The 24,150-nt window shown below is 50.3% G+C and overlaps 14 protein-coding genes across 14 annotated transcripts; 5 read left to right on the top strand and 9 right to left on the bottom strand.

The window, feature by feature from the left end:
* Positions 1 to 183: 183 nt before the first annotated feature.
* On the top strand, positions 184 to 504 carry GNI_065280 (T-complex 1 subunit delta; the record flags this gene model as incomplete). Its single annotated transcript, XM_011131828.1, has 1 exon — positions 184 to 504. One exon carries the CDS (start codon positions 184 to 186, stop codon positions 502 to 504), a length of 321 nt encoding a protein of 106 aa, XP_011130130.1.
* A 637-nt stretch (positions 505 to 1,141) lies between these two features.
* GNI_065270 (hypothetical protein) lies at positions 1,142 to 2,152 on the bottom strand (the record flags this gene model as incomplete). The annotated part of the gene is made up of 1 exon (XM_011131827.1): positions 1,142 to 2,152. The coding sequence occupies one exon, from the start codon at positions 2,150 to 2,152 to the stop codon at positions 1,142 to 1,144; it is 1,011 nt and encodes a 336-aa protein (XP_011130129.1).
* A 308-nt stretch (positions 2,153 to 2,460) lies between these two features.
* On the top strand, positions 2,461 to 4,176 carry GNI_065260 (putative chitinase/lysozyme protein; the record flags this gene model as incomplete). The annotated part of the gene is made up of 1 exon (XM_011131826.1): positions 2,461 to 4,176. The coding sequence occupies one exon, from the start codon at positions 2,461 to 2,463 to the stop codon at positions 4,174 to 4,176; it is 1,716 nt and encodes a 571-aa protein (XP_011130128.1).
* A 277-nt stretch (positions 4,177 to 4,453) lies between these two features.
* On the top strand, positions 4,454 to 9,048 carry GNI_065250 (RNA-dependent RNA polymerase; the record flags this gene model as incomplete). Its single annotated transcript, XM_011131825.1, has 2 exons — positions 4,454 to 4,527; positions 4,569 to 9,048. The coding sequence occupies 2 exons, from the start codon at positions 4,454 to 4,456 to the stop codon at positions 9,046 to 9,048; spliced, it is 4,554 nt and encodes a 1,517-aa protein (XP_011130127.1).
* Positions 9,049 to 9,132: 84 nt separating this feature from the next.
* Positions 9,133 to 11,508, top strand: GNI_065240 (hypothetical protein; the record flags this gene model as incomplete). Its single annotated transcript, XM_011131824.1, has 1 exon — positions 9,133 to 11,508. One exon carries the CDS (start codon positions 9,133 to 9,135, stop codon positions 11,506 to 11,508), a length of 2,376 nt encoding a protein of 791 aa, XP_011130126.1.
* Positions 11,509 to 11,971: 463 nt separating this feature from the next.
* Positions 11,972 to 13,594, top strand: GNI_065230 (DnaJ domain protein; the record flags this gene model as incomplete). The annotated part of the gene is made up of 1 exon (XM_011131823.1): positions 11,972 to 13,594. The coding sequence occupies one exon, from the start codon at positions 11,972 to 11,974 to the stop codon at positions 13,592 to 13,594; it is 1,623 nt and encodes a 540-aa protein (XP_011130125.1).
* A 538-nt stretch (positions 13,595 to 14,132) lies between these two features.
* Positions 14,133 to 16,376, bottom strand: GNI_065220 (chitinase; the record flags this gene model as incomplete). Its single annotated transcript, XM_011131822.1, has 1 exon — positions 14,133 to 16,376. One exon carries the CDS (start codon positions 16,374 to 16,376, stop codon positions 14,133 to 14,135), a length of 2,244 nt encoding a protein of 747 aa, XP_011130124.1.
* Positions 16,377 to 17,621: 1,245 nt separating this feature from the next.
* On the bottom strand, positions 17,622 to 18,383 carry GNI_065210 (hypothetical protein; the record flags this gene model as incomplete). Its single annotated transcript, XM_011131821.1, has 1 exon — positions 17,622 to 18,383. One exon carries the CDS (start codon positions 18,381 to 18,383, stop codon positions 17,622 to 17,624), a length of 762 nt encoding a protein of 253 aa, XP_011130123.1.
* Positions 18,384 to 18,707: 324 nt separating this feature from the next.
* GNI_065200 (hypothetical protein) lies at positions 18,708 to 19,412 on the bottom strand (the record flags this gene model as incomplete). The annotated part of the gene is made up of 1 exon (XM_011131820.1): positions 18,708 to 19,412. The coding sequence occupies one exon, from the start codon at positions 19,410 to 19,412 to the stop codon at positions 18,708 to 18,710; it is 705 nt and encodes a 234-aa protein (XP_011130122.1).
* Positions 19,413 to 20,146: 734 nt separating this feature from the next.
* GNI_065190 (hypothetical protein) lies at positions 20,147 to 20,653 on the bottom strand (the record flags this gene model as incomplete). The annotated part of the gene is made up of 2 exons (XM_011131819.1): positions 20,147 to 20,374; positions 20,408 to 20,653. 2 exons carry the CDS (start codon positions 20,651 to 20,653, stop codon positions 20,147 to 20,149), a joined length of 474 nt encoding a protein of 157 aa, XP_011130121.1.
* A 467-nt stretch (positions 20,654 to 21,120) lies between these two features.
* Positions 21,121 to 21,468, bottom strand: GNI_065180 (putative pol polyprotein; the record flags this gene model as incomplete). The annotated part of the gene is made up of 1 exon (XM_011131818.1): positions 21,121 to 21,468. One exon carries the CDS (start codon positions 21,466 to 21,468, stop codon positions 21,121 to 21,123), a length of 348 nt encoding a protein of 115 aa, XP_011130120.1.
* A 65-nt stretch (positions 21,469 to 21,533) lies between these two features.
* GNI_065170 (hypothetical protein) lies at positions 21,534 to 21,849 on the bottom strand (the record flags this gene model as incomplete). Its single annotated transcript, XM_011131817.1, has 2 exons — positions 21,534 to 21,611; positions 21,670 to 21,849. The coding sequence occupies 2 exons, from the start codon at positions 21,847 to 21,849 to the stop codon at positions 21,534 to 21,536; spliced, it is 258 nt and encodes an 85-aa protein (XP_011130119.1).
* A 138-nt stretch (positions 21,850 to 21,987) lies between these two features.
* Positions 21,988 to 23,139, bottom strand: GNI_065160 (hypothetical protein; the record flags this gene model as incomplete). Its single annotated transcript, XM_011131816.1, has 2 exons — positions 21,988 to 22,214; positions 22,818 to 23,139. 2 exons carry the CDS (start codon positions 23,137 to 23,139, stop codon positions 21,988 to 21,990), a joined length of 549 nt encoding a protein of 182 aa, XP_011130118.1.
* An 83-nt stretch (positions 23,140 to 23,222) lies between these two features.
* On the bottom strand, positions 23,223 to 23,436 carry GNI_065150 (hypothetical protein; the record flags this gene model as incomplete). The annotated part of the gene is made up of 2 exons (XM_011131815.1): positions 23,223 to 23,285; positions 23,335 to 23,436. 2 exons carry the CDS (start codon positions 23,434 to 23,436, stop codon positions 23,223 to 23,225), a joined length of 165 nt encoding a protein of 54 aa, XP_011130117.1.
* Between the last annotated feature and the right edge of the window lie 714 nt (positions 23,437 to 24,150).

The following is a 24,150-nucleotide window of genomic DNA, read 5'->3' as shown; positions in this document are numbered from 1 at the left end:
TCTGGGGGTACGGGGGGTATGCGTCTGGGGGTACGGGGCGACGTCTGGGGGTACGGGGCGACGTCTGGGGGTACGGGGCGACGTCTGGGGGTACGGGGAGTAGGTTGCGGGTTACCATCTGGGTCTAGATCTATGGGGACATAGATCTCAGTTTATGGGTGGTTGCACTCTTCTGGATCTTCCATGTCTTGTAGGGCTCTGTCTCTGGGGGGAGTTAATTCTCTGTGCGTCAGCGAGTACGCAAAGGCTTTGGAGGTGATTCCATACACTCTGGCAGAGAACGCGGGTCTTCGGCCCATTGAGATTGTCACTGCTTTGAGAAATAAACACAACCAGGGACTAAAGTTCGCCGCCGTGGATGTTAAGAAGGGCACGGTATGCGACAACATCGTTGAGGAACTCAATATCGTCCAACCTGCCCTGGTCAGCCAGTCCCTTATCAATTTAGCCACCGAAATGGTCATGATGCTTCTCAGAGTGGATGATGTTGTTCTGTGCAGATAGCTTTATTCGTCAAGATGAAAGGCTTGGCAAAGGGTTGGCAAAGGCTTGGCAAAGGCTTGGCAAAGGCTTGGCAAAGGCTTGACAAGACGAGATTTGGCGGCTAGCCATGTGCTCTATATCTGTCCTCCAGAGCGATAGAAATTTTTGCAACATCAACTACTGCGATCACGACAACCTACAACTTGGACAGCACCTCATCAGTGTAGTCAGACCGTGCGTTGTTCGACCGACCTGTAGCGCGATGTTCAGCTGACCAAAAGGTACGACTGCGAACATGCATGAAAAAACGTTATACGGCTCCACTGATGGACGACCTTTAGGATCGACAGCAAAAACACCAACTGGCTTGTAAGGAATTCGGCGCCCTGATTAGCGCATGCTGGACTTGGCAAGGGAAACCTATGAAAGGAAAAGTTAAGTCCGAGCCAGTCTCTGCTGCAAGTAATTCCCTCCTACCAGCCACCGTCAACTAACACAGACCGAAGTGGGGGGAAAAAGTGATGCAGGTGATCCCTTTCTGAACAAAAGGAAATATAAGGGCGAGGTGGTAGGCCATGTTGTCGACACGCCCGGATGCTGACACGCCCGGCTACTGACACGTCCGGTTACTGATACACCCGGTTACTGACACACCCGGTCACATTGCTAGATGTTTTTTGAGTTTTGATTTTAAGGTCTTTACTCGATCTTTGGGCGGTTTTTTAGATCTGTATTTGTCCAAGGTGGCTCTGGCGGCTGCTTGTTCGTTTTCTGTCAGTGCTAGGACAGGTAGGACGAAGTTCGGGTTGAAGGCTCCCGCTTTGGACCCGCGTCCCGCCAAGACTTTGTCTTTCACCAAGGCGTTGTCTTCCGCAGTCGTGGTCAGTCCGCCTTTTGTTCTATAGGCATTTCTCAGTGCCGCGTTGTTTAGAGCATCGTCCTGGCCAGCGCGATCGCTCAGAAGTTTTATGGATCGTAATCTTTCGAAGTTATTTCGATGTCGATCTTGATCATGTTTGCGCACTTGTCTCCTAATTAGAGGGTTGTCATCGAGTTCCTTCAACTCCGCCACTGACCTGAAATCGACTTGGCGGTAAACGTGCGGATAAACGTCCCGAGAATCAACGTCCCGAGAATCAACGTCCCGAGAATAAACGTCCCGAGAATCAACGTCCCGAGAATCAACGTCCCGATGGTCATCTACGGTAGTCCCCCGGTGAGATTCGGGCTCGGGGCTTGTGGGTGCGCAGCCGGTAGCGTCATGGATCGTTTCCTCCTCTTCCGCTCGTTCCGACCAATGTTCGATTCGGGGTCGGCAACCCTCCACGCAGATATATTCGGTACTTTCCGGATCCGTCTTGATGGTGATAGGATTCTTGCAAAAGAGACATGTCATGTAGAACTCGAAGATCGGGCAACCCGGTCCCAGCGACCCAGCTTGCTTTTTCCGAGCATCGAACCGAACTCCTTTCGCCAAGATCTCGTTACAATTCAGACACCACACTTTGTATGGCATCTCAAACCGGACTACCACAGTCCCATCCGGCCGCTTCCTTCGTCCTAGGCGATGTGTTTTGTTGATCCGATTCAAAGTCCCATGCTTGCTCGCATCAAAATCGGCTGGCTGATAGTACCCATCCGCACTAACGGCTTTCAGGGACAACGACATACACACCACAAGTCCCAGTACTCCACCAACAATTTTATTCCCCGCCGCCCAGATACACCCAGTGGTCCACACCTGACCCACTTAGTGGTCCACACCTGGCCCACCGAGTGGTCCACAAAGTGGTGCATTAACCACCAATGTTGTGGCTGTGGTTACACACAGGACACATTGCACACACAGGACACATTGCACACACAGGACACATTGCATACACTGAAGTACACTGGTCAGTTGGGGGGGGGGGGGGGTGCCAAATTGAGAAGGCGCATGCCAAATTGTGTGGGCGCGTGTGCGAGATTGTGTAGAGAATGCGAGCCGTGAGTCTGTCGACGATTGCTTTTGTGTGCGCTTGGGCGGATGTGGATTGTTCGGCGTACGTACCGTGGACGCCTTCGACGTCTGGGAACCCGCCGATGGGCAACACGTGGAAGGTTTACTACGACGGCTTTGCGTATGAGTCAACGACATGGGTTGACGTGAGCAACATACCGGGTGATGATTCGTTGGGTTGGAGTCCGTGGACTAAGATTGGTCAGTGCGAGGCTGGCACAATGGGCGATGGTATGTCGAATGCTCCGGGAACGGAGGACTGTTCGGAGATATATGCATGGGATCCACGTGCGATATATGCCCAGGAGGGTCAGCAGGTTCACAGCGAGGGCGGGTTGTACAAGTCCAAGTATTGGAATGAGGGCGAGAAGCCTTCCTTAACTTCGGAGCCATGGGCCTATGTAGGCAAGTGTCTAACAGGTACGGACACCAAGGGACCTGAGAATCCTACTCCATTGCCGCCCCAATGGATGCTGGATCTGACCTGTTCCTGCTGCGATAATTGTGGTACTATAGTGAACGGCCAGGTGTATTGTAAGGACGTTGCTGAAGAGAAGTGTTACTATAAATGGTGTGGAAATGCACATCAAAAGGATGACGCTGCCTGTACTGACGCTAAGAACCATCAAAAGTTCGCTTGGTGGAATGGCGAGATGCCTGCGTCCAAGCCGTCGTGGCCCAAGCAGGTATACGCACCTTACTTTGACTCTGGACTTTACGGATGGCCACCCCTCACTGAACTCGCTCAGAACTATGGTGTCGACCATTATGTTGTGGCCTTTGTTGTTTCAACCAGTGAGCCATCGCTTAAAACTGGTGGCTGTAATGGCGCCTTTGCAGGTGCCATTTCTATCGAGGCGGGACCGACTTATGAGAAGGATGGCAAGTTCTCGTACCTGTATGATGAGTTGAAGAAGCTGCGTGAAATGGGTGGTGATTTTGTCATTTCCTTCGGCGGTGCCAACGGGACTGAGTTAGCAGATTCAGCAGAGTGCCAGACGGGCGATGCTGTGGCTAATCTGGTTGCGGAATACGGGCGTATTCTGGACTATACCAACTCGACGCGTATCGACTTCGATATCGAGGGACTGGCATACTCTGGGGTCCAGGCCAACACCGGGTGGAAATACCGATTCGAAGCCGTCAAACAGTTGAAGCAGGCGCGGCCCAACTTGCACGTCACATGGACGCTACCTATCCTGCCCACCGGTCTAACGCTAGACGGTGTAAACTTCTTCGGACAAATGATGGATCAGGACGCACCTTTCGACATCATCAACGTCATGAACATGGACTACGGCGAGTGTCCCACTATTTGTGACAACGCGCGCATTGACCAGTGCGAACGTGACGCCATCGACAACCTCGTCGAACAACTATTCGATCTCGCTAGCACCAGAAATAAAGCAAGCCAATATCTCTGGCACTCTAAAGAGGACGTCTATGCATTCGTTGGTAGTACTCCCATGCTCGGCAAGAACGATGTTACCTGTCTCACTTACACTCTGGAAGCAGCTAAAACCAATCTCGCCCACTGGCAAGAAAAGAAGATCGGCATGCTCTCCAACTGGTCCGTGGCTCGCGACCATCCCTGCCCTAGCAGCCAAAGTGTCAGCGTCGATTGCTCTAGCTATGATGGCCAAACCAAGGACTACGAATTCCTACAAGCGTTTGCAGCTTACACCAAGGCCTGAACATCCTTTTTGTGAACACAACCCACACTCCATACCTACACACTCCAACCATAACGATTAATCGGAATCGGAGATTTAACACATACGATGTGTATGTGTGTGGCCACACACATACTAATAGTCGTCAGCCGCCCAGAATGTGCGAGGTTGGGAGATGTGCGAGGTTGGGAGATGTGCGAGCCCGGAATGTGCGAGGTTGGGAGATGTGCGAGGTTGGGAGATGTGCGAGCCCGGAATGTGCGAGGTTGGGAGTATTTCGTAAATATATTATATATTCATGTGGAGAACGGGACGGGATTTCGGGTCACATAAGTTCCAATTAAAGGACGTAAACGGTTATGTTTACGAGTGGTAAGTAGTAGTCTTGTTGGATGGCCCAGATGTCTTTTTAGTGAGTCAGACCGTGACTGGCCGAATGGTACTGTGACACGGCACAGTACGTGGTATGATTATGAGTATTTCAAAAAGACATTTACAGAAGGTACATTCGATTGCTTAATTGCAGGTAGAAGTTTAATTTCTGCAGCAGAAGTCCAAGCTTGTTTGTCACAGATTGCATGTGTCAAGAATGTGATAGATAAAAGATATGATAAGAAGGATTCGGTGTTAAAAGAGATATCAATTCACTTGTTTTCAATAGAGATGAGATTGGCTTTCTTTCATAATATGAAATTTACTACAAGAACCGGGAAAGAATTTGATCTTAAATTTGAGGGGACATCACGATATGATGAGAGTAGGGATACTTACAGAGCATTGTTTGCGGAGAATATGATTTTTAGTAGTCATATAAGAACGGAGTTGTTGAAAAATATACCGAAGAAAAAAGCAAGAATGATATCAGAAAGGAAGTTGGGAAAAGACGATCTGATTCAAACAGTCGAAATATATCCAGGAAGTTTGCTTCATAACAATATGATGGCTGGGCCGTTAACAGGTCGGATGGTTTTCGATCCTACCTTAGTTCCAGCTGGAGGTAATTCGTTACCCGACAATGGTAGAACCGGACCCAGTGCGAGATGGGATTATCTAGTGGGGTTTCTGCTACCTTCCGGGAGTCAGCTCAAATATCGTTTTGGTATCATGTATTATCATAATCGAATGGAGATATATGGTCAACTACTAACGTACGATATTAAGCCTTACAAAATAACTGAAAGAACTACAGCCAATTACCTGAAATCGCCGATAAAATTCGTAGTATACCATTGGCATTTGATAAGTAGCCCTTCGGTCGCTATTCCGTACAATTCATTTCTGGATATTCGACAACGCGAATTCCTGGACCAAGCTCATGTTAATGAGATGGCTGACCGTCTGACGGAGCCTTTGTTATTCAGCTTCCATTGTCACTCCGCTTTCCAAGTATTCCGATACGGCAATCACGAGGATAAGGAGCGAGAGAAAGATGAGGAATTTTCAGTTCACATCGATTCCAATTTGTTCTTGCCTACGTTCGTACATCACGATTATGCTACCAGAAGTGGTCCACATCGTACTAAGAAAGTCGACGGATCATGGCCTATTGAAAGAGCGCTAGCTAACACTATGCTCAAGTCAACTGGAATGACATTTCTAATACGTTTGTTACCTACTGCGGGTACTAGATTCGATGTGACAAGATGGTCAATGGATAAGATCGGTGATATCCTATCGCACCTCTCATACTACAGGATCTGGAAACCACGACGAGCCGGGATACGGTCAGCTGACGATGCGCGTGGTGCAGCCAAAGTTATTCGGCTGGTTCTACCTGTCGAAAATACTGAACTAAAAACTCAAGAATATTTTACATTACTTTGGAAGCGTAGAGTCAATTACCTCTGCTATGGCGCTATGGTACAACTTGTTCAAAATGGATGGTATCCTAAGAGGTATATTGCCGATTATATGGACCGGCAAAGGACTACCAAAAAATCATCGCGCGCGTTAGCAGCGGATCTTATGTCAGGAAAATACCAAGATCCAATAATGTATTCAGCCCTTATCACTCTATGTCAGTGTGCCAAACGGAAAGGACGACTTACGAACATTCGAAAAACATATGATGACGCTCTTTCCCAGGCTTTTCATTTCCAGCACCCGTTACCAGTAACTACTGCAGACACGGTCACCTTGTATCATGCATATATCATGCCTTCCAGGACATGTATTATGGGTCCTTACACTGAGTCGTCGAATCGTGTGTTACGAAAGTATATTGATTCGCTTCATCAATTTATGAGAGCGACATTCGTTGACACCGAGGGGCAGCGGAGTCATTACAACCGATTTGATGAGCGTCTGTTGAGCCATAAGCTGAATATGACATTCCAAACCGGTTTCCCATTTGGTTGCCATACCTTCGAATATCTCGCTTATGGTAACAGTCAGTTAAAAGAATGCTCGTTCTGGGCTTTTTCAGAGGATGCCACCACCAAATTGGACGGCGGCTTAAAGAAAGATGAAGAAGTGTTACGGGAATTGGGTACTGTAAAAGACAAGTTTATCGGCAAAAGAGCGGCTAGGCTAGGTCAATGTTTCACAGCGTCTAAACAAGGTCTGGTTGTGAAAGAAGATAAGAGGATGATTGAACCGGACGTATGCACACCAGTTAGATTAAATTCGGCTAGTACATTTTGCTTTACCGATGGTATTGGAAGAATGGGTCGTAATGTCGCCTCGGAAATTACACGCGAATTAGGACTTAAATTACAGACGTCTGCTGTACAAATTCGGTATAAGGGTCACAAAGGAATGCTTGTATTTGATCCGTATATGAAGAATCCGGATTATATTGCATTCCGGGAGAGTCAGAAAAAATTTGAGAGCGCTGCTGTCTCTTTAGAAATATGTGAGTGGAGTCGTCCTATTAGTTTACAGTTGAATAAGGACCTTATATTATTGCTGAGTACTTGGAATGTACCGGATTCCGCTTTCCTGAATTTGCTTAAGGAGGAGCAGGATTCCCTTGTAGGTTTATTTCAGAGTAGACGGAATGCTTTATCCTTTTTGTTTACTCCGAGGTTGCAGTCAGCTACGGCAATAAGCAACCTTTTAATGTGGTTGATAAGGACTGGTTTTGATCCGTTGACAAGTCCTTTTATGACGTCCTGCCTTCGTCACTTGAGGAGGTGGATATGGCGCGATGATTTGCACGAGTTTAGACTTGCTTGTCCTAAAGGAGCACAGGCATTTGGTGTTAATGATAATACTGGAATATTAAAGTACGACAATGGTATTGGTATGCCCCAGGTGTTCCTTCAAATAAGTCATCGTAGCCGTCATACCTTGATGCAGAGTGAGCTAGGATTTAAGACGGCGTTGAATTATAGGCTGGATGACGAATTGGATGAAGAGGGTAGTAGGAATACTGATTGCTGGGTTATTAAAGGTCATGTCTTGGTGTCAAAGTCTCCTTCACATGACCCAGGAGATATTATAGTATGTGAAGCTATCGATGACCCTGGTTTATATCATTTAGTCGACGTGGTTGTGTTCCCAGGTCCAGGTCCTATAGTTCATCCCAGACATCCCGGTAATGGTGATCATAGTTATTATCGGAGTAGAGGGACAACGTATAATGGTCCACGGGATATACCTAATATGATGAGTGGTGGTGATTTGGATGGGGACATGTTTCAAATAATCTGGGAACCAAGTATTGTAAAGCCAGCGGCAAAGAAATTTTTGGATTGCCCTGATGAATGTCCACATCCACCTGGTGATTATACCATACCCTTCACAGCAGGTGAACGACCAACGGTTATATCGGAGTTAATAGACGCCAACTCGGAGATTAAGAAGATTGAGACCCCACAGGAATGGTTTGTACACTACCATCGCTACGACAATCTAAGTCTACTGAGTGTGCGTTGGCTCTATAAGATGTTAGACAGCTCCGTGTATCGTGGGCTCAAAGGACGACATCCAGAATGCCTAGATCTGGCTGCACGTGCCTCACTCTCAGTTGATTTTGCGAAACAGGGTACCACGGCCAAAATGCCAAAGGGGAAGTCCCCATGTTTGCCATACTTCTTGGTTTCCGAAATGTCTGGCAGAGAACGAAGATTCCAAGAACTTAACTATGATTGTAAGGATAGCATTCTCGGCAAGATCTGGGAAACTATGGAAGACTGTCAAAGACCCTATGTCTCCGACTCCTGCTGCATAATAACCCATGAAGGCTTCTACCGCGACACAGAGGACGGTAGTCTAGCCAAAATTCTAGCCTACGCTCACAACGGCTACTATGGTGGTATCACTAATTATACGAATTTATCCACCACTCTGCATAACACAGTATCCATCGAAGACTACGGACCAGATAACTCTGACCACGCTCCTCTACACTCCTTGCCTGTGTACATCAGACGTCCTGGACGAGCCGCTGTTTGCTGGAAAAACGTCTCAGATATCTGGTGTCTTTGTCGAATTGACTTTGAAACCATTTCACCCCACGATCCCCTAGATTTTGAGTTGTTCGCGATCACTACGGAACCGCACTATCATGCCAGAAGAAGAGTTACCCTCGTTTCCCAAACATTAACCCCCCCCTTAGAAGAAAGCACTTCCGACACTCAAACCGATCTTCGTCCTTGCATACTTCACAAATCTTACGGCTCCTTCGCCGTAATGGGAATCAAACTGAAAATGAAGCAAAGGCATCTCAACTACCTTATTAAGTCGTTCAGAATCGTGGTTAAAACCAAGGTGAACGACGCTTCTAGAATTATTGGTGTCAGTAATGATATCGACCTTGGTTACGATGGCGAGATTCCGAAATGCTGGGACAGGAGGCCTGCGTATAAGCATCTTAGGAATATACCTAGGTCTCTTCTCTACGTGCACTACTTAGAGCGATACGAAAAGACAAATACATTCCAGGCGTAAGCAATAGGTTACACAAACGGAACAATACGCGGAAGAATGCATGGAAGCACACGTGTGTTTTTTTTCAGAACGTGTGCAAGCCAAATGAGTATGAACCGTCATCATGGACACGTGTACAAAAAGGTAATCGGTGCTCAACCCGAAGATATCTCCGAGTCCCTTTCGGTGATGGAGATGCCTAGGGAAATAGGCACCAGCGTGAATGAAGATGGCACTGTTGAGCCGGCGAAATATGTTGCGAACCTTAATACGAGGAGGGTCGTGACGTTGAGTACTCTGCTGAAGTTTTACCGATTGAGAGAGGATCAGGAACAGTTAAGTGTTTCTGAATTCAAGTGTATAGTCAACACTAGTTCGTTTTTGGACTACTTTGTGCTTGTGGATATGACCGATCGTGTGTTCTATATTTCTAGCGCGATTGAAAGCGAGTGGCTTCCACGAGGGTTCCGGATTTGCTATATGGATGGTGGGAAGCATTCGAGTGAGGAAGCGCGTAGCCTGGGGGAGATTAAAGATGCGAGTATGGTACTGGTGCTACCGTGGTTGAGTCCAATATATATGAATCAGGTTTGGACTCACTATCCGGTATCATGCTGGCCCCATTTGGACCTTCTGGCTCGAAGCAGTCGACGACCTCATGAAGATATATTGAATACCTTGTTCTCTGTACCAAGTTGCGACGTAGACGGATTTGGGCCGTCGGAAGAGTGGCTCTTGCTTAACGGTTACGGCAAGATACTCTTTGAGGGCACGACTCTGGCATTTTTGTTTGAAGAGAAGCAACGGACAGCCGACCCTGACAATGTCTCCACGGAGGTAATTTCTGCCAGCAGTAGCACCTCAGAAAGCGGGACCGAGGATGGGACCGAGGATGCGGCGATAGCCGCCGCGGAGGAAGAGGATGTGGTGGAGACATGGTTGTGGTTGCCAACGCGGAAGAGGTTGCAGTGGCATGACATCATGGCAAAGAATTCATTCCGAGCGGACATGGCAGGCTCGGAGACATCGTCGCCTTTGGGAGCGTTCGACAACTTTGTGCGAACGCATTATTGTACTACGGTGAGTGCAGCGCAAGTGATGGAGTTGGCGCGTTCTTTGAACGAGTTTCCAGAACCGGCCATGCGAGATTTGAACCCGCAATGTGCGCCGTCAACACCACTCAAGGCGAACATCGAGATGGGGGGGGTGCAGGAGTTCTGTGTGGATCGACGATTGGTGCATCGCGGTGCAGGTGAGCACTTGGCCTTCGCAGTACCGTTGGTGAGTGCGTACAATACCCGGTTAAGTAACCTGTTGCGCGATATGGAACTCATTCCATCATTACATGAGCTAGCGACCATTACAGGTTGCGTAAATCCAGACGCCATCCCCGGTCGCAGCGACAAGCGCTTACGATTGCAGAATGCGTACAACGCACTTCTTCAGGAGCTCGACCAAGTAGTTTTCGACCGTAACTGGCCACCGACTGGTCGACGCATGGATCCCGGAGTCAACGACCGACAATATCAAGCCCGAGCCTCCGCCGCCTATCTCGCCTCAGCACTCAATCTTACCACCGGAGATGATGCAGAACGCGATGCCACGCCATGGCATCCACTCCTCTTCTGCTCCATTAACCAAGCAGCCTGCCGCAAACGCAATCTCTCACCTGAAGATATCTCTGCCGAACTCTTAAAAGTCCTCAACGACTTCCAGAACAACTACTTCCTAGAACCCCTACGAACACACCTCTACAGCGCACCTTACGTACTCTACAACCATCACCTGATAGCCCGAATGGTCGCTTTCCAAAGACATATCCTGAATCTAAGGACACGACAAAGAGTACTCTCCGCCATGTGGCTCAGGACCAAACGTTACTGCGACGCCGCCGAGGCCAACCACGTATCGGAAGTTAATCAGGTATTGGAAGTTGGTCAGAAACGACGACCAGCCACGGAATTGCTCTACGTCATCAACCAGTTCCTCGTGGACAAGACCGGCCTCGCAGTTCCGCAAATGACCTACTCTCCCGAGCTTGCTCGCTATCAACTAATCTCCACTTGCTCGTGCCACGCCAACTCTAGCGAAGGCAAACGGCAAAAATTCCTTCACCATCTCTTTCAAAAATACATCCCAGATTACCCCGCAGCTACGGACTTCAAAATACCCACGGACCTCTGTCTGTGCGTCGACCCCGTCGCACTAGCCTCCTATGTCGTTCCCGAAACCCACAATCGATGGATGGGCATGCTGGAGCATGAATTCCGAGAACTACAGGGACTTGAGGAAGTGAACGGATGGAATGACAACGAAATGAACTACTTGGACTACAAGTTCGCTGACGTTGCCCCAGCCGAAGAGGCTGATGTTGTCATTACCAAGGATCAAGAAATTGCGGAATTGCTGGGAGAAGAAGAAGACTTCCCAGAGTTGTTAGCTCCATCCTTTCAGCCTGATAAAGTTATTCCTCAGAGGTAAAGGTGACCGATTTCAGAGATGACCGATTTCAGACATGACCGATTTCAGAGTTGACCGATTTCAGACATGACCGATTTCAGAGTTGACCGATTTCAGAGATGACCGATTTCAGACATGACCGATTTCAGAGACCGATTTCAGACATGACCGATTTCAGAGTTGACCGATTTCAGACATGACCGATTTCAGACATGACCGATTTCAGAGTTGACCGATTTCAGACATGACCGATTTCAGACATGACCGATTTCAGAGTTGACCGATTTCAGAGTTGACCGATTTCAGAGTTGAACCATCTTAAAGGTTACCGGCCTGAAACCAACCCCCCCCCCCCCACCCCTTCTGAAACTTGACCATTTTTTTCTTACCGGCACTTCAGGGCACTTCAGGGCACTTCGATTGGTGAATTTCGACCGGCGCATTCCGACCAATAGATTTCGGGTGGCGTATTTATGGGGGGAAAATGAAGCAATGTTATTATGAGGTTTTGGGTGTGGAACAGGATGCGTTGGAGGAGGAGATTCGTAAGGCGTATCGAAAGTTGGCATTGAAACTTCACCCAGACAAAGCGCGTGATGTGAACAGCGAGGAGGCTAAGGCGCGTTTCCAGTACTTGTTGGAAGCGTATGAAATTTTGTCTGACAAGCATGAGCGTACTTGGTATGATGCGCATCGTGCAGAGATTCTGGGTATGTCGAGTGAGACAGGAGGTTTGGGTGTGGTGAATGTCTGGCCATATTTTAGTCGAGCGTGTTATGAAGAAGAAGTTGCACCCGATTCGCCGAAGAATTTTTTTAAGGTTTACGGAGATCTGTTTGAGAGCATCCATAAAGAAGATGTGAAATGCATGGGCGTGAATAATGGGGGCGTGAATAGTGGTGGTGGTGGTTTGGGTGTTTGTGGAAGTGGTTTGAGAGTGAAGACTACGGCAGGTCACTCTGAGTACAACCGACCGTGTTTTGGAAATGCGGATACCGAGTGGTCGGATGTGTCATCGTTCTATCGAGATTGGTCAAGCTTCGTTTCACATTATTCATTTGGTCATGTGGCTCAGTGGAATTTGAAGGATGCTCCTAATCGTGACATTCGGAAACGGATGGAACAGGAAAATAAGAAGGCTCAGTCCAAGGCTAAGAAGGAATATGTGGAGCTCATCAGACACCTGGTGGAACATGTCAGACGACGTGACCCGAGAGTTATTCACCGGCAAGTGATGCAGGCCCGCCTGGCGAATCAAATTGCCCTCGAGAAGGAGGAGAAGGAGAAAGAACGGGCCAAGCAACGAGAATTGGAACGACAACAAGCACGAGAGGAAATGGCCAGATTGGAAGAACAACGAAGACAAGATCGTCAACGAATGAGGGCACTGGGACAACATTTTGAGGATGACGAAGATGAGGACACCAAGCACAAAAGATCTTTACATATGTGTTCTTGGTGCAACAAATCGTTTAAGTCAGACAATCAATATCAGACACACCTCAACAGTAAGAAGCATCAACAGGTTGTCCAAGCTCAAGAACAAAAACAACAAAAATTTACCGAAAAAATCAAAGCCGGAAAAAGGAACAAAAGTAATCCGGCGGATAGGGAGCAAGCAGCTGATAGTGACAGCGACAGTGACAGCGACAGTGGTAAGCAAATTGATTACGAGAGTGCTCAGTCCGGGAATGATAGCAACAACAGTATGGAACATGATGATAGTGGCGTAGGCATTGCCAAGGATGATGACATTGGCGGTGATAGTGGGGGAGAAACGTCCGATGAGGCCGAGGAAGAGCTGGAAGCATTCTTATTGAAGGGAATCCGTTCTTCGCGAGTGGGGAGAAAGGTTATGGACGAAGCGGATAACCGGCTCGAAGGTCTCGACATGACTGCCTTTGGCACAACTAAAACTGCTCCTGAGCCAGCTGCTATTTCCGCTGCCAAAGATAAAAAACGCCGACGACGGAAAGCTGATGAACCAGAGGCTCCGCTGCCTCCTGGGCATGAGAAATGCAAAATATGCGGGGTAGTCTTTCCTTCGAGGTCAAAACTGATGAAACACATCAAGGAGAAAGGCCACGCCGCCCTCAAGACGAGATAAATGACAACACTGGCAGACACGGTCTGACCTTAACCCTCTTTTCTGACTAGCCCTGGCTGGGTCTCCCCATCACCCATCAAGCATTCAGTGAGTGTGTGTTTACATTCAGCCCAAGTGGACGTTTCCCTAGCAGCCTAGATAATGTCGCAGTAATGGCTGGCTGTATGGCTGATGCGTGGTCTCACGTCTTATTAAATATTGACAAATAAAATAAATTTCAATAAAAAAATTATACCTTGACAATGTGTACCTTGTTCAGGCACACCGCGTGTTCAGGCACACCAATTGTGTCGGTCCAATGCGCTTTGGGCCATCAATGTTCGGTAATGTGTTTGGTGGCCTGTAACTCCGAAAGGAATCTTGTGTTTCACAACTCTGTACTATGTAGTAGTCCATGGGGTAGTCCCATGGGGTAATCCCATGGGGTAGTCCCATGGGGTAGTCCCATGGGGTAGTGGGGTAGTCCCATGGGGTAATCCCATGGGGTAATCCCATTCTGGAAACGCTCAAGGTCAGGCGGGTCTCTCTGTTCTTCTGATTAGTTCTTGATGACACAGAAATCAAATTGCGAAGTCACGCATTTGGCCAAATCCAATGACGACGTTGGCGAGTCACACCACACTCCAAGAGACCCTCCAGGGACATACAGAACGCAGTAGTTTTTGCAAATATCCTTCCACATGTCCTTTGTGGCAGCCAAAAGAGTTTCGCAGCCCTTTGCCATAGCCTGGTAGTCCAGTCCTGCATTCGTCGAAGTTGTTGTTCTGGTCGTGGTCGTAGTTGGAGGCGGGGGAGTCCCAGTGGGCACATTGATAGGTGGTAGAGGGCATTCTGTGTGCTCAAGAGAAGTGGAAGACGCTACAGGCGCGGGAGTCGTATTCCGGCTGGGCTTCGAAATGCATTTAGGATGCGCCTTGGTGGTGGTAGAGGCTTGGGTTGCGCGAGTAGTCATCGTCGCGGCGGGTGTAGTCGGTGCTTGAGCTGGGGTGGTAGGCACTTGAGCTGGGGTGGTAGGCACCGGTGCCGCGGTAGTGGGCATGGTAGGCCTCGGGATGGTGGTCGTGGTCGTGCTCGTGGTCATCCTCGGGGTGGTCGTAGTCGGCTTTGGAGTAGTGGTCTGTTGAGTAGTGTCTCCGCCGGTGGGTACTATCATGATGTTGTTCTTGCCAATATCGGAGGTGGTTCCAGAGCCCTTCGCGACGAAGTAGGTGCTTTTGGGTGAGAAGGTTGCGCTGCTGCATCTGCTGACATCGATGGGTTGGTCGTTGCTTACGTACCAGTCGGCAAGAGGGCAGGGGTAGGTATCCCAGCGTTTGATGGGTTCGAATTTGAACGAGTTGGTTTGGGGACTGCCAATGGTGACGGGATTGCCTGTCCAGCCTTCAAAGAGGCCTTGGAAGAGATCGGCCGCGGACTCGGGTGAGTAGGATTGGCCACTGCCAACGTCGGAGGCCGCCCAGATGATGGCGCCTCCCATACCCTTACTCCGGGCATATTGCATTTTGTACTTCCAGGACTCGCCGTCTTCGTAAGTGATGAATACGTTGGTCTGAGAACGCGGGACGGGGCCGGTATTGGGGTCATAAGGAATGGAGCTGGCTGCGGGCATGGAGTCACAATAAAGCGTGGGTGTCTTGGAGACGTCGTCCCAGGTGCGTGTGCACTTTGGCAATATGTTGTTCTTAATATCAAACCAGGAAAGCGTGCCCAGTTCCCATGTTCCGCCTGCGGGGTAGGTTGTGGCGGTGGACTCTTGCCAGAGTCCGGGTACGGTTCCGGTCTTTGGCACACTCTGCCAGGACTTTCCGTAGGTGGCCAGTCCCATGGTCAGTTTGTACGGCTTGGAGCAACGCGCGAGAATCTTGTCCAACGACTCCTGGATGGACATTTGGTCCACTGGCGCCTCAGGGTTGGGATAGAGCGGTGCCAGTGGCCCCGTAATCGCCGCCCAGGGTCCGAAGAAGTCGTACGTCATCAAGTTAACCCAGTCGAAGACGTCTTCATCGCAAACAAACTCGATTGGCGTGCCTACACTCCATTGGGCATTATTACCGTCAATCAGTTTCGGGTTCATGCCAAGTGCAGCCGTAATATACAGGCGCCGGCCGAGCTCGTCCTCTAGCTCATTGAACTTGCTGCGCACCTTCTTCAACCACGCCGTGTAACGGTCCCAGTCGCCGGCACCGGCTTTATTACTGAGTCCGGTCCCGTCAAGACAAACGGCCTCGTTCTGGCAGCCGCAAGGTGCGCCATCACAGTTAGGGTACTCCCAGTCGAAGTCGACCCCATCCCAACCCCAGGCGATCACAAAGTCGGACAGCGACTGCAGCATGACATCAGACTTGTTAATCAGACAATCATGGAACGTGCCCGACCGAGACCAACCACCGATAGAGGGTAGCAGCTTGATATGAGGATACTTAGATTTGATCATCATGAATGCTGGTAAGTGCCCACCCGCAGGGTTCGCCGTCTCCCACGACTCGTTTACTTGAATGTTCCAGTCATCCGCTGTCCACCCTCCATGGTCACCCTTCTGTAGATCCACTGTGTCCACAGGCTGAACCGAACACTCTTCAGGATTCCAAGTATAGAACGCGTAATTCAGTACAAAGTTCCTCACCGGCATCCCTCTTGACAAAATGTTCTTCTCTAAAGTAGACGGCGAAAACTCGCGCACCCACCCAGCCCAATTCTCGTAATATATCACCACCAACGGGTCCTCACTCACCTCCGAACCTTCGCTCGCCCGCCCCACGGCCGTCGCCGCCAGAGCTAACATACTAGACAACACTCGCATCCCGCACCGAATCAACTAATCAACTAAGTGCAATAAACTGAATACATTTCGTCGACGCACACGTGTGTGCATTACGACGCCGCGTCGCCTGCCCCGAGCACGCGGCGGGTCCAGATCACGACTACGGGTACCAAGTTCGCGCGCGGGTGGCCGAGACTTGCCGGATGTTCAGAGAAACGGGTCGGGGGGTGAAGGTCAGCTGGGGGCTTGGACGAAGCACAGGCACCGGGTGGCGAGTAGCCCCCGCCCGGTGTTCCGACGGAAGCGCCTCGGTTGTACAGCAAGGTTGGGAAGCTGTAGTTCTAGCAGCGACCCGACAGGGCCGGTCGCGAGGGTGTGTTAAGCCGTCAGGGTGTGCGATTGGGATCCGTCGGTCGCCTTCAGTAGAGTTATTTTTGCATGGCGTGAACCCTCTACACCTTGCCACCCCATTCAGCCCTCGGGTCACAACCAGCTCACACACGAGATGGGCCGGGTTCATACTCCGATGACGTGGGTTGAAGATGGATGGTCGGAGCAGATCGTCGGAGGTGGAGTCAGCAATGGCGAAGACTGCGGCGTTATATTTTCAAGTGGGTCAATTTTGGTAAGCAGAACTGGCGGGAGAGAGCTGCGGATTGGTGGGGGTGTCTAAGCCCAAAAGATGTCCACTCGCACACGTGCCTGAACATGGGATGGCTCGGGGTCGCGAACGAATCTGTGGAGCACGAGCCCGAGTCCGAAAACGTGCGGAGCCAGTGGTGATGGACGGGGGAGGTGTCTGCATAGTTTGTAAGAGTTGGCCGTGAACCGGTGCCTGCGGGAGACAGAGGAGTACGGGACGTGCCAGGGGCCTTCTAAACGAGCCTCAGTCGAAGCAACGCGGCTAAATGACCACTACGCGACCACCCTCGCTCCAGGCACAAAGATATGTTGAGAAGTTGTGTTCGATAAAGTTGTTGCATTTTCGGGAGTTCTATAAGACAGTGCTGTTCGAGAAAGTCATCTAGTGGAGGAGCGATGGCCAGATCGAGGAGCGATGGCCAGATCGAGGAAATGGACAGCTCATAAGCGTAACACTTCTGTCAGAGGGCGACGAAGGGACCTGCCTCACTCAGGTACGAAGACGAATCCGCAGTTGGAATGGGTCCTATGACACCGCCGGGTTGGAGTGGATCCAACTAATCGGAAAGCATGGCGGAAGCAGTGTATGACTCAAAAAAACGGTCCCGGCCGAAGGCTCGAATCCTAACCTGACCCGTTAGAGCTTCTTCTTCGTCGTTGGCCCCGATAGCGGAGGTCGGATTTAGAAGTTCCTCGGATACCAAACAGGAATCGTTCATTGTCCTCCGAGTATGGTGGAACCATGTCTATCGCGCTCCACTGCTCCTCCTTGACCGTGGTTAACGACGATGTGGTTGTCGACGGTGGTGTGGTTAACGCCAATGTTTGTGTCATGGTTTGCGATCCATTCCAGAAGCATTCGACGTCTATTTTTTGACGACTGGTAAATTTAATACTTAGTGGTTTACGTTGACAGTTCTTTATTTTCCTATGCTCCTTTACAGCACGGACGTAAGGGCCGGCTAGGTCATTCATTAAGTCAGATTGGATCTTGGAAACTTTTTGCGGATCCAATAGAAAAAGACGATCGCGAAGAATTCTGTCAGTGGCTGACTCGACGAACGTGGTCCATACATGGATCCCGGCTTTCCAATTTACTACGGAGTTACCCTTGAGCTGCATTCGGTTCGGAGCATCGAACCAACGATAACTACTAACCTCATCCTTCTCGCGGTCATACATGAATTTCGGTATAGCAACGACCAGCTCCAGAGGGTGGCCAATGCCGTCACGCACATCTTGCGCAGAACCAACCACGGCAGTGACTAGCTCATAGAAACAACAACCATCTCCAACCAAATTGCCCGTGTCCATGTCCACGTACCCAGCTCTCTCCGCCACATTTAAATCGAATCCACGAGACACCTGCGAAGAAATGCTCTTCATCAATATTTAATTTAATCCCCGCCCGCCCCCTGTAACAGAGAGCGGGAGCTCGCATTCTTGTAACTTTCTCGCCGCTTGCGAACCCCAAGAGTGCAGGGTTGATTGAATGGATGGTTTGAGTGAAACGGTTTCACTGGAACGGCTTGGTGGCTGTGAGTAATTAGTTTCATATGTCCCATGCTTGTGTGTGTGCGCGCGATCGCGCGCAAAAACCCCCAGATATTCTTGACCAAACAAGTCGTTATATCCGCACGAGAGTGGAGTGGTATGTACCGATTGTGTGTACTACCGAATGTATGTACCGACGGTCTAGTGGTTCGTCTTCTATGTCGTCCGAGTGTACGTGACCGTCCTTGACCTATTGAATGACCGCCTCCGACGGCGCACCGTTGAATTAGAAGCACGCGAAATTAGTTCACTGTCCTTCGAGTAAATTGGAACCATGTTTACCGCATTCAACTGCTCTCTATCCGACTGGGTTAACCACGGTGTTAGGGTGATGGTTTGCGGTTCATTCCAGAAGCGTTCGCCAGCGGCATTTCGGCGTCTCACAATTTTTGTCGTTAGCATTTCTAGTTGCGGTTTGTCTACTGATTTCCAGTACGCGTCTACCGCACCGAAGTAAGCACCAGCTATATCTTTTGCACACTCAGCGCGGATGGCAGGGTCACCCTGAGCGTCCTCTGGAAGCTGGCTGAAAATATCGACAGTCGCGAAGTCAACAAACTTAGCCCATGCTTCGATCCCGGCCTCCCAATTCAACAAAGAGTCGCTCTTGAGCTGAATTCGATTCCATGGCCAGGGATGGCCCTCCTCGTGTTGCCGGGATTTTGGTAAAGCAACTAGCAACTCCAGGAACTTCGCAGCGCCCGATCGGATTCTTTCCGTAGTATCAAACATAACAGTGACTAACTCGTAGTCGCATCCTTCGCCACCAGACGAACAACTCGTAGGCTTCGCGCACAGGGCTGTGGCAACCACGTTCAATCCGAATTGATGTGACCCTCTGGAAAAACAATTGCTCTTCATTATTTTAGGAAAAAAATGACACCACGCACTTACAAGTATCCCACGCGAGGCGATATGATGCACGAAGTCGGTTGGAAAGCGTAAAACTTGCTTCCGGTTCGCCTTCTCGGTCCATCTCGGTCCATCTCGGTCCATCTCGGTCATATCTTCCAAACCCCGAGCTCTTGTTCTTCGCCAATTCGGTCGTCCACGTTCCACGGATTCGGGGACAAGCTATCGACATTCCAAGTCCATTTGTCGTTACTTAAGCCGCCAACCACTGGAGCGAGTAGTCTAGTGTTTCGATTGGTGTTGCAACCGATACCCACTTGTCAATAGACACCCACCTGCCTTAAAAAAGACCTAGGTATGCGAGACATAACGCTAATAAGACCACTACGTAGGGAGAGTTGGTTCGTCACTCACGGGCCGGGGTAGTTCCTCTGTGCCGCTTAATGAGCCGTCACAAGTGTGCTGCCGTGCTAAGTGATAACCGTTATCCCCTCCGGTCCATTCCAAAAAAACTCCTCCGTCATCGTCTACACGCGCATTCGTTTCCTAGGGACTTCACAAGAACCCACTACTTCCTCCGTGGTTCTCAACAATTCCGGGATCCTCTGAGGCTGCGGCACTCCGCGGATCCAATACCTAGCCTCCGCGGCAGAAACCCTGACCACGCTCACGCCGCGTTGGAACCCAACAGGTTGCACATGCAGCGTGGTTTGCTCTTTTGCAACCACCTGACACGGCGCCGACTACTTGTGGGCCTTCATGAAAACCGACGGTGACCCTCTATTAGTCTCCAGCGACCACTCAGTAACCACGTACAGCACCACGTCACCAACCGCGATGTCGCGCTTATTTTCGTTACCACCAAGCTCTTCTCCGCCTGTCATACCCACTGACAGATATTTCAGCGTAGTTGGGAAACGCAACTCCAGAAGTGCACCTACTCTTACAGCTTCCGGCCGCATCAAAGGCAGCTACCTCGCGTCACTCCCTATCAACGCCATTACTGGTGCCAGCCCTGTTGCCCCGTCCGGGATGTTGTTCTGTGCGGTCAGAGCAAAACTCACAGCCTCGCGCAACTCCGAACCACTCCGAACATCCGCTCCGTGCAAAGCCTCCGACAGCTTTCGGTGACTAGACTCGTTAACACCGTTACCCTGAGGTCGGTACGGAGCCGTCACATACAGCCTGCAGTCTCTGAAGACTTCTGCTACCGTTAACGCTCTCTTGTCAGTAACCACTGAAGCTACCATGAACCGAGTCGCGTGATCGACGACCACTACCAGATAAAAACTTCTCCAGCCACAGCCCTCGACCCAATCAAGTCCAGTGAAACTAACTCATTGAAACAGTCTCTGTCCAGGGTCGCGGGCCTCGACACAGCCACTAGTGCGCTAAGCAAACGACGACAGAGCCAGTCTCGACAGAAGTCCTCCACGTCCTTGATTATGCCCGGCCACCAAACGTACTTAGTGACTAGCCTCGGCATCCTTTCTGCCCCCGGATGTCCTCCAACTCGGCCATGTTGACGGCACATAAACATTGCCAGTGTGAGTCCTTACCCACAGCCCATTCGGTGCTCTATGGATGCGCTTCCGCACACTTTCGTCTTCTTTGGCTAACCTCTTCGACCTTTCAACCAGAGACACTGGCATGTCCTCGTCCTGTCGTTTCTCTGCACTGCACGCAGTTCTTGACTCCGGGTTCATCTGGATACGACCTACCAACATATCCTTCCCAACGTCTTCCCGTAGCTTAACCCTGGACAACCAGCCTGCCACCACATTCTCGGTACCTTCAAGTACTCTATCTTAAAGTCGAACTGCTGGATGAACAACGACCACCTTGGTAGCTTTCCTTCAATAGAATTGGCCAAGTACAACACGTTCTGATGGTCAGTCCGGATGACGAACGACGCAGCACAGAAGTAGTCCTGCCATCCCTCCACGAAGACCCTCACGGCGTACAACTTCCTTTCTTGCGTGTCCCACCACTGTTGACACTCGTCCAGCTTTTTGCTACCAAACTCGATATGAACACATCCCCGGGTTTGCCTCTGTTCCAGCATAGCACCAATCGCCCGATCATCGGCGTCGGTTGTGAGCACGAACTCTCCAAGATCCGTCGGCGCAGCTAGCAATACTCGGCCACTGACCTCTTGATGCTCTGGAATTCCTGTTCCTGTTCCTCATTCCAAACGAACTCAGCCTTCTTCAGAACTCAGCTCCCTTACATTGCACGGCGCGTGCACTCTCATCAGGTCGATTACCTTCTTCGGATCCAGCTTGATGCCTTTCTCGCTCACAATGAACCCCAACAGCTTCGCTTCTCGCTTGACGTATTCGCTCTTCTTCAGCTTAAGAAGCAAACCTTCCTCCCGACCACCTCCCGAGCACCTCGTCCAAACAACGACATCTATCCCTATGAGGCCTTCGAAGACGCGATCCATCACCTGCCTGCTGAAACAGGATAGGTGAGTTCCCAACACCAAACGGAATCACGGCGCATTCGAATGTACCCCTATGCGACGCTGCCGACAGTAAACTGTAGCCTTTCCGTACCCAGGGGTACATTCCAAAAGCCATCATTACAGTCTAGACACACGTAATACTTGTGATCCGCCGCCAGCTGTAGATTGACCACCGAACCTTGAACAAGGGAATGACCTTAAAGGCCTACCCAATATTATTGCTGCAATGGTATCGGATAAACCTTTAAGGTCATTCCCTTGTTCAAGGTTCGGTAGTTCCTCTCGCGACTCCGGTCTTAGCGACCTCAACGTGTGCTTCACCGGCTTCCCGTGTACTTCGAACTCTACACTATGCCGTGTTCTGCCAGTCCTTGGTCGTAACACTTCGAGTGTTTCTGCAACACGTCCCAAAGCCTCCCTCTGACGGCAACCTCTAGATGGGACATCATACCCGTTTTTAGATCGTTTGCACTTGCCAACAAGTCTTGGTCTGACTTCTCCTCCTCCACCAGTGAACCACATTAACCTTTTAACAGCTTTCCACATGGAACTGACACTTACACGCATCAAAGATGCCTAGCGCAGTCACGTCCGGTACCCCCCGGTATCAAGTAATCGCGCTTTAGGTCCTCGCTAGTATCCACCTGACGGTCTTCGGTAGCCAACATCGCCTTGAACAACGCACTTGCTGCCTGGTAAACAAACCTCTGATGGCACCAGCGCCAACCTCCTCTACACCCACTTGACGAGCCAGGCCGGTAGGGGGATAGACGTAGTCGCGCCCGTGTCTAAAAGTGCTTCGAAGTCGACTACCACTTAGTTCAGCATCACTCCCTTCGTGACTCTATCCGCTTTTCCGTTGCAATAGGTCCTCTAGGTCCGCGAAGTCATCAGCACTCCTGTCCTCATTGCGCGGGATCTTGCTCTGCATCAACGACAAAACATACTCATCCGTCCAACAGCAATGCCAATCTGCGTGCCTACACATCCTATTCTCAAAGCAACGTCGTCAACGACCTTGTCTGGTTCGCTCTCCGACTTCGGATCAAACGTTAGACCCTCTACCCTAGACATGCAACTCCGACGGGTTAGCTCATACTCGTGCGACCCTACTTGCTTAGCACCTTCATTCGGTTTGCAGAACCGAAACCGCGCCTCTCCGCCAGGATACCCAACAGACCCAATTTCGGCCACCTCAACCGGTCCGCGCCGATACCACCACTTTAGTTCGTCACTCGCGGGTCGGTGCAGTTCCTTTATGCCGCTCATTAGGCCGTCGTGCTCGGGTGTGGTTGCTGCTACCATGGTAACCGTCTAGACACAACACGCACCCGACAAGAGACGATGCTCGTCTACGACAGACCAGGGGAGTGCTTGGCGGACTGCTTTTTGCGACTAAGAACAGACGGCTTTTCCTACCAGAAAAATGCCGGACGGACTCAACACTTCTACTAGTAAACTTACGCTTGGTCGTTCTGTATCTATTCTCAAAGCGACGTCATCGATAATCTTGTCTAGCTCTCTCTCCGACTTCGCATCAAACGTCAGACCTTCTATCCTAGACATACAGCTTCGACCTTTGGGTTAACTACTACTCATACGACCCAGCCCGCTTGGCATCATCTTTCGGCTTGTAAAACCGAGACCGTGCCTGCGCAACGATATTCAGCTTCGTCGCCCTTGGATTGAGCTACCGCCCAATTTGAGTTACCTCCACGCACTGGTTCCCTGCCGACACCACCACTCTGTTCTGTCGCCAGCAGAACCGCGCAGGTCATCCGTGTCTGAAATCAGGCCGCCGTCGTGCTCGCAAGTGATAGACTCGACCATTGTTTATTCTTGTTTTCCGTCCCCCCTTTTACCCTAAAAATTTACGGCCCGTGGGCGCGACGTGCACACGACAAATGACGACACACGGCTACGACAGACCACCACTGGTCGAAGCTGTATGTCTAGGGTAGAAGGTCTGACGTTTGATCCGAAGTCGGAGCGAGAGCTGGATAAGATTATCGATGACGTCGCTTTGAGAATAGATGCAGAACGACCAAGCGTGGGTTTACTAGTAGAAGTGGTGAGTGGGATTGCGTCCCCTGTGTGGCGTGAACACATCAGGAAGGTCAGGCGAGGTAACCCGGATGACTTAGAAGGGCTTGTTGACAGACTGGTCGCGCGAAACAAGAGTTTTGATCGACTACGGGATGTTTGGGCAGTGAGTGGAGAGTTGGGGAGGTTACAGTGGCCGAATGACCCGTATACCTTGTATGAAGAGCTGGATGGCCT

This window comes from Gregarina niphandrodes (assembly GCF_000223845.1).
Source record: "Gregarina niphandrodes unplaced genomic scaffold scaffold00010, whole genome shotgun sequence".
Lineage (NCBI taxonomy): Eukaryota > Apicomplexa > Conoidasida > Eugregarinorida > Gregarinidae > Gregarina > Gregarina niphandrodes.
Note: the sequence above shows the minus strand (reverse complement) of the source record. Positions and strands in the feature narration are given on the sequence as shown.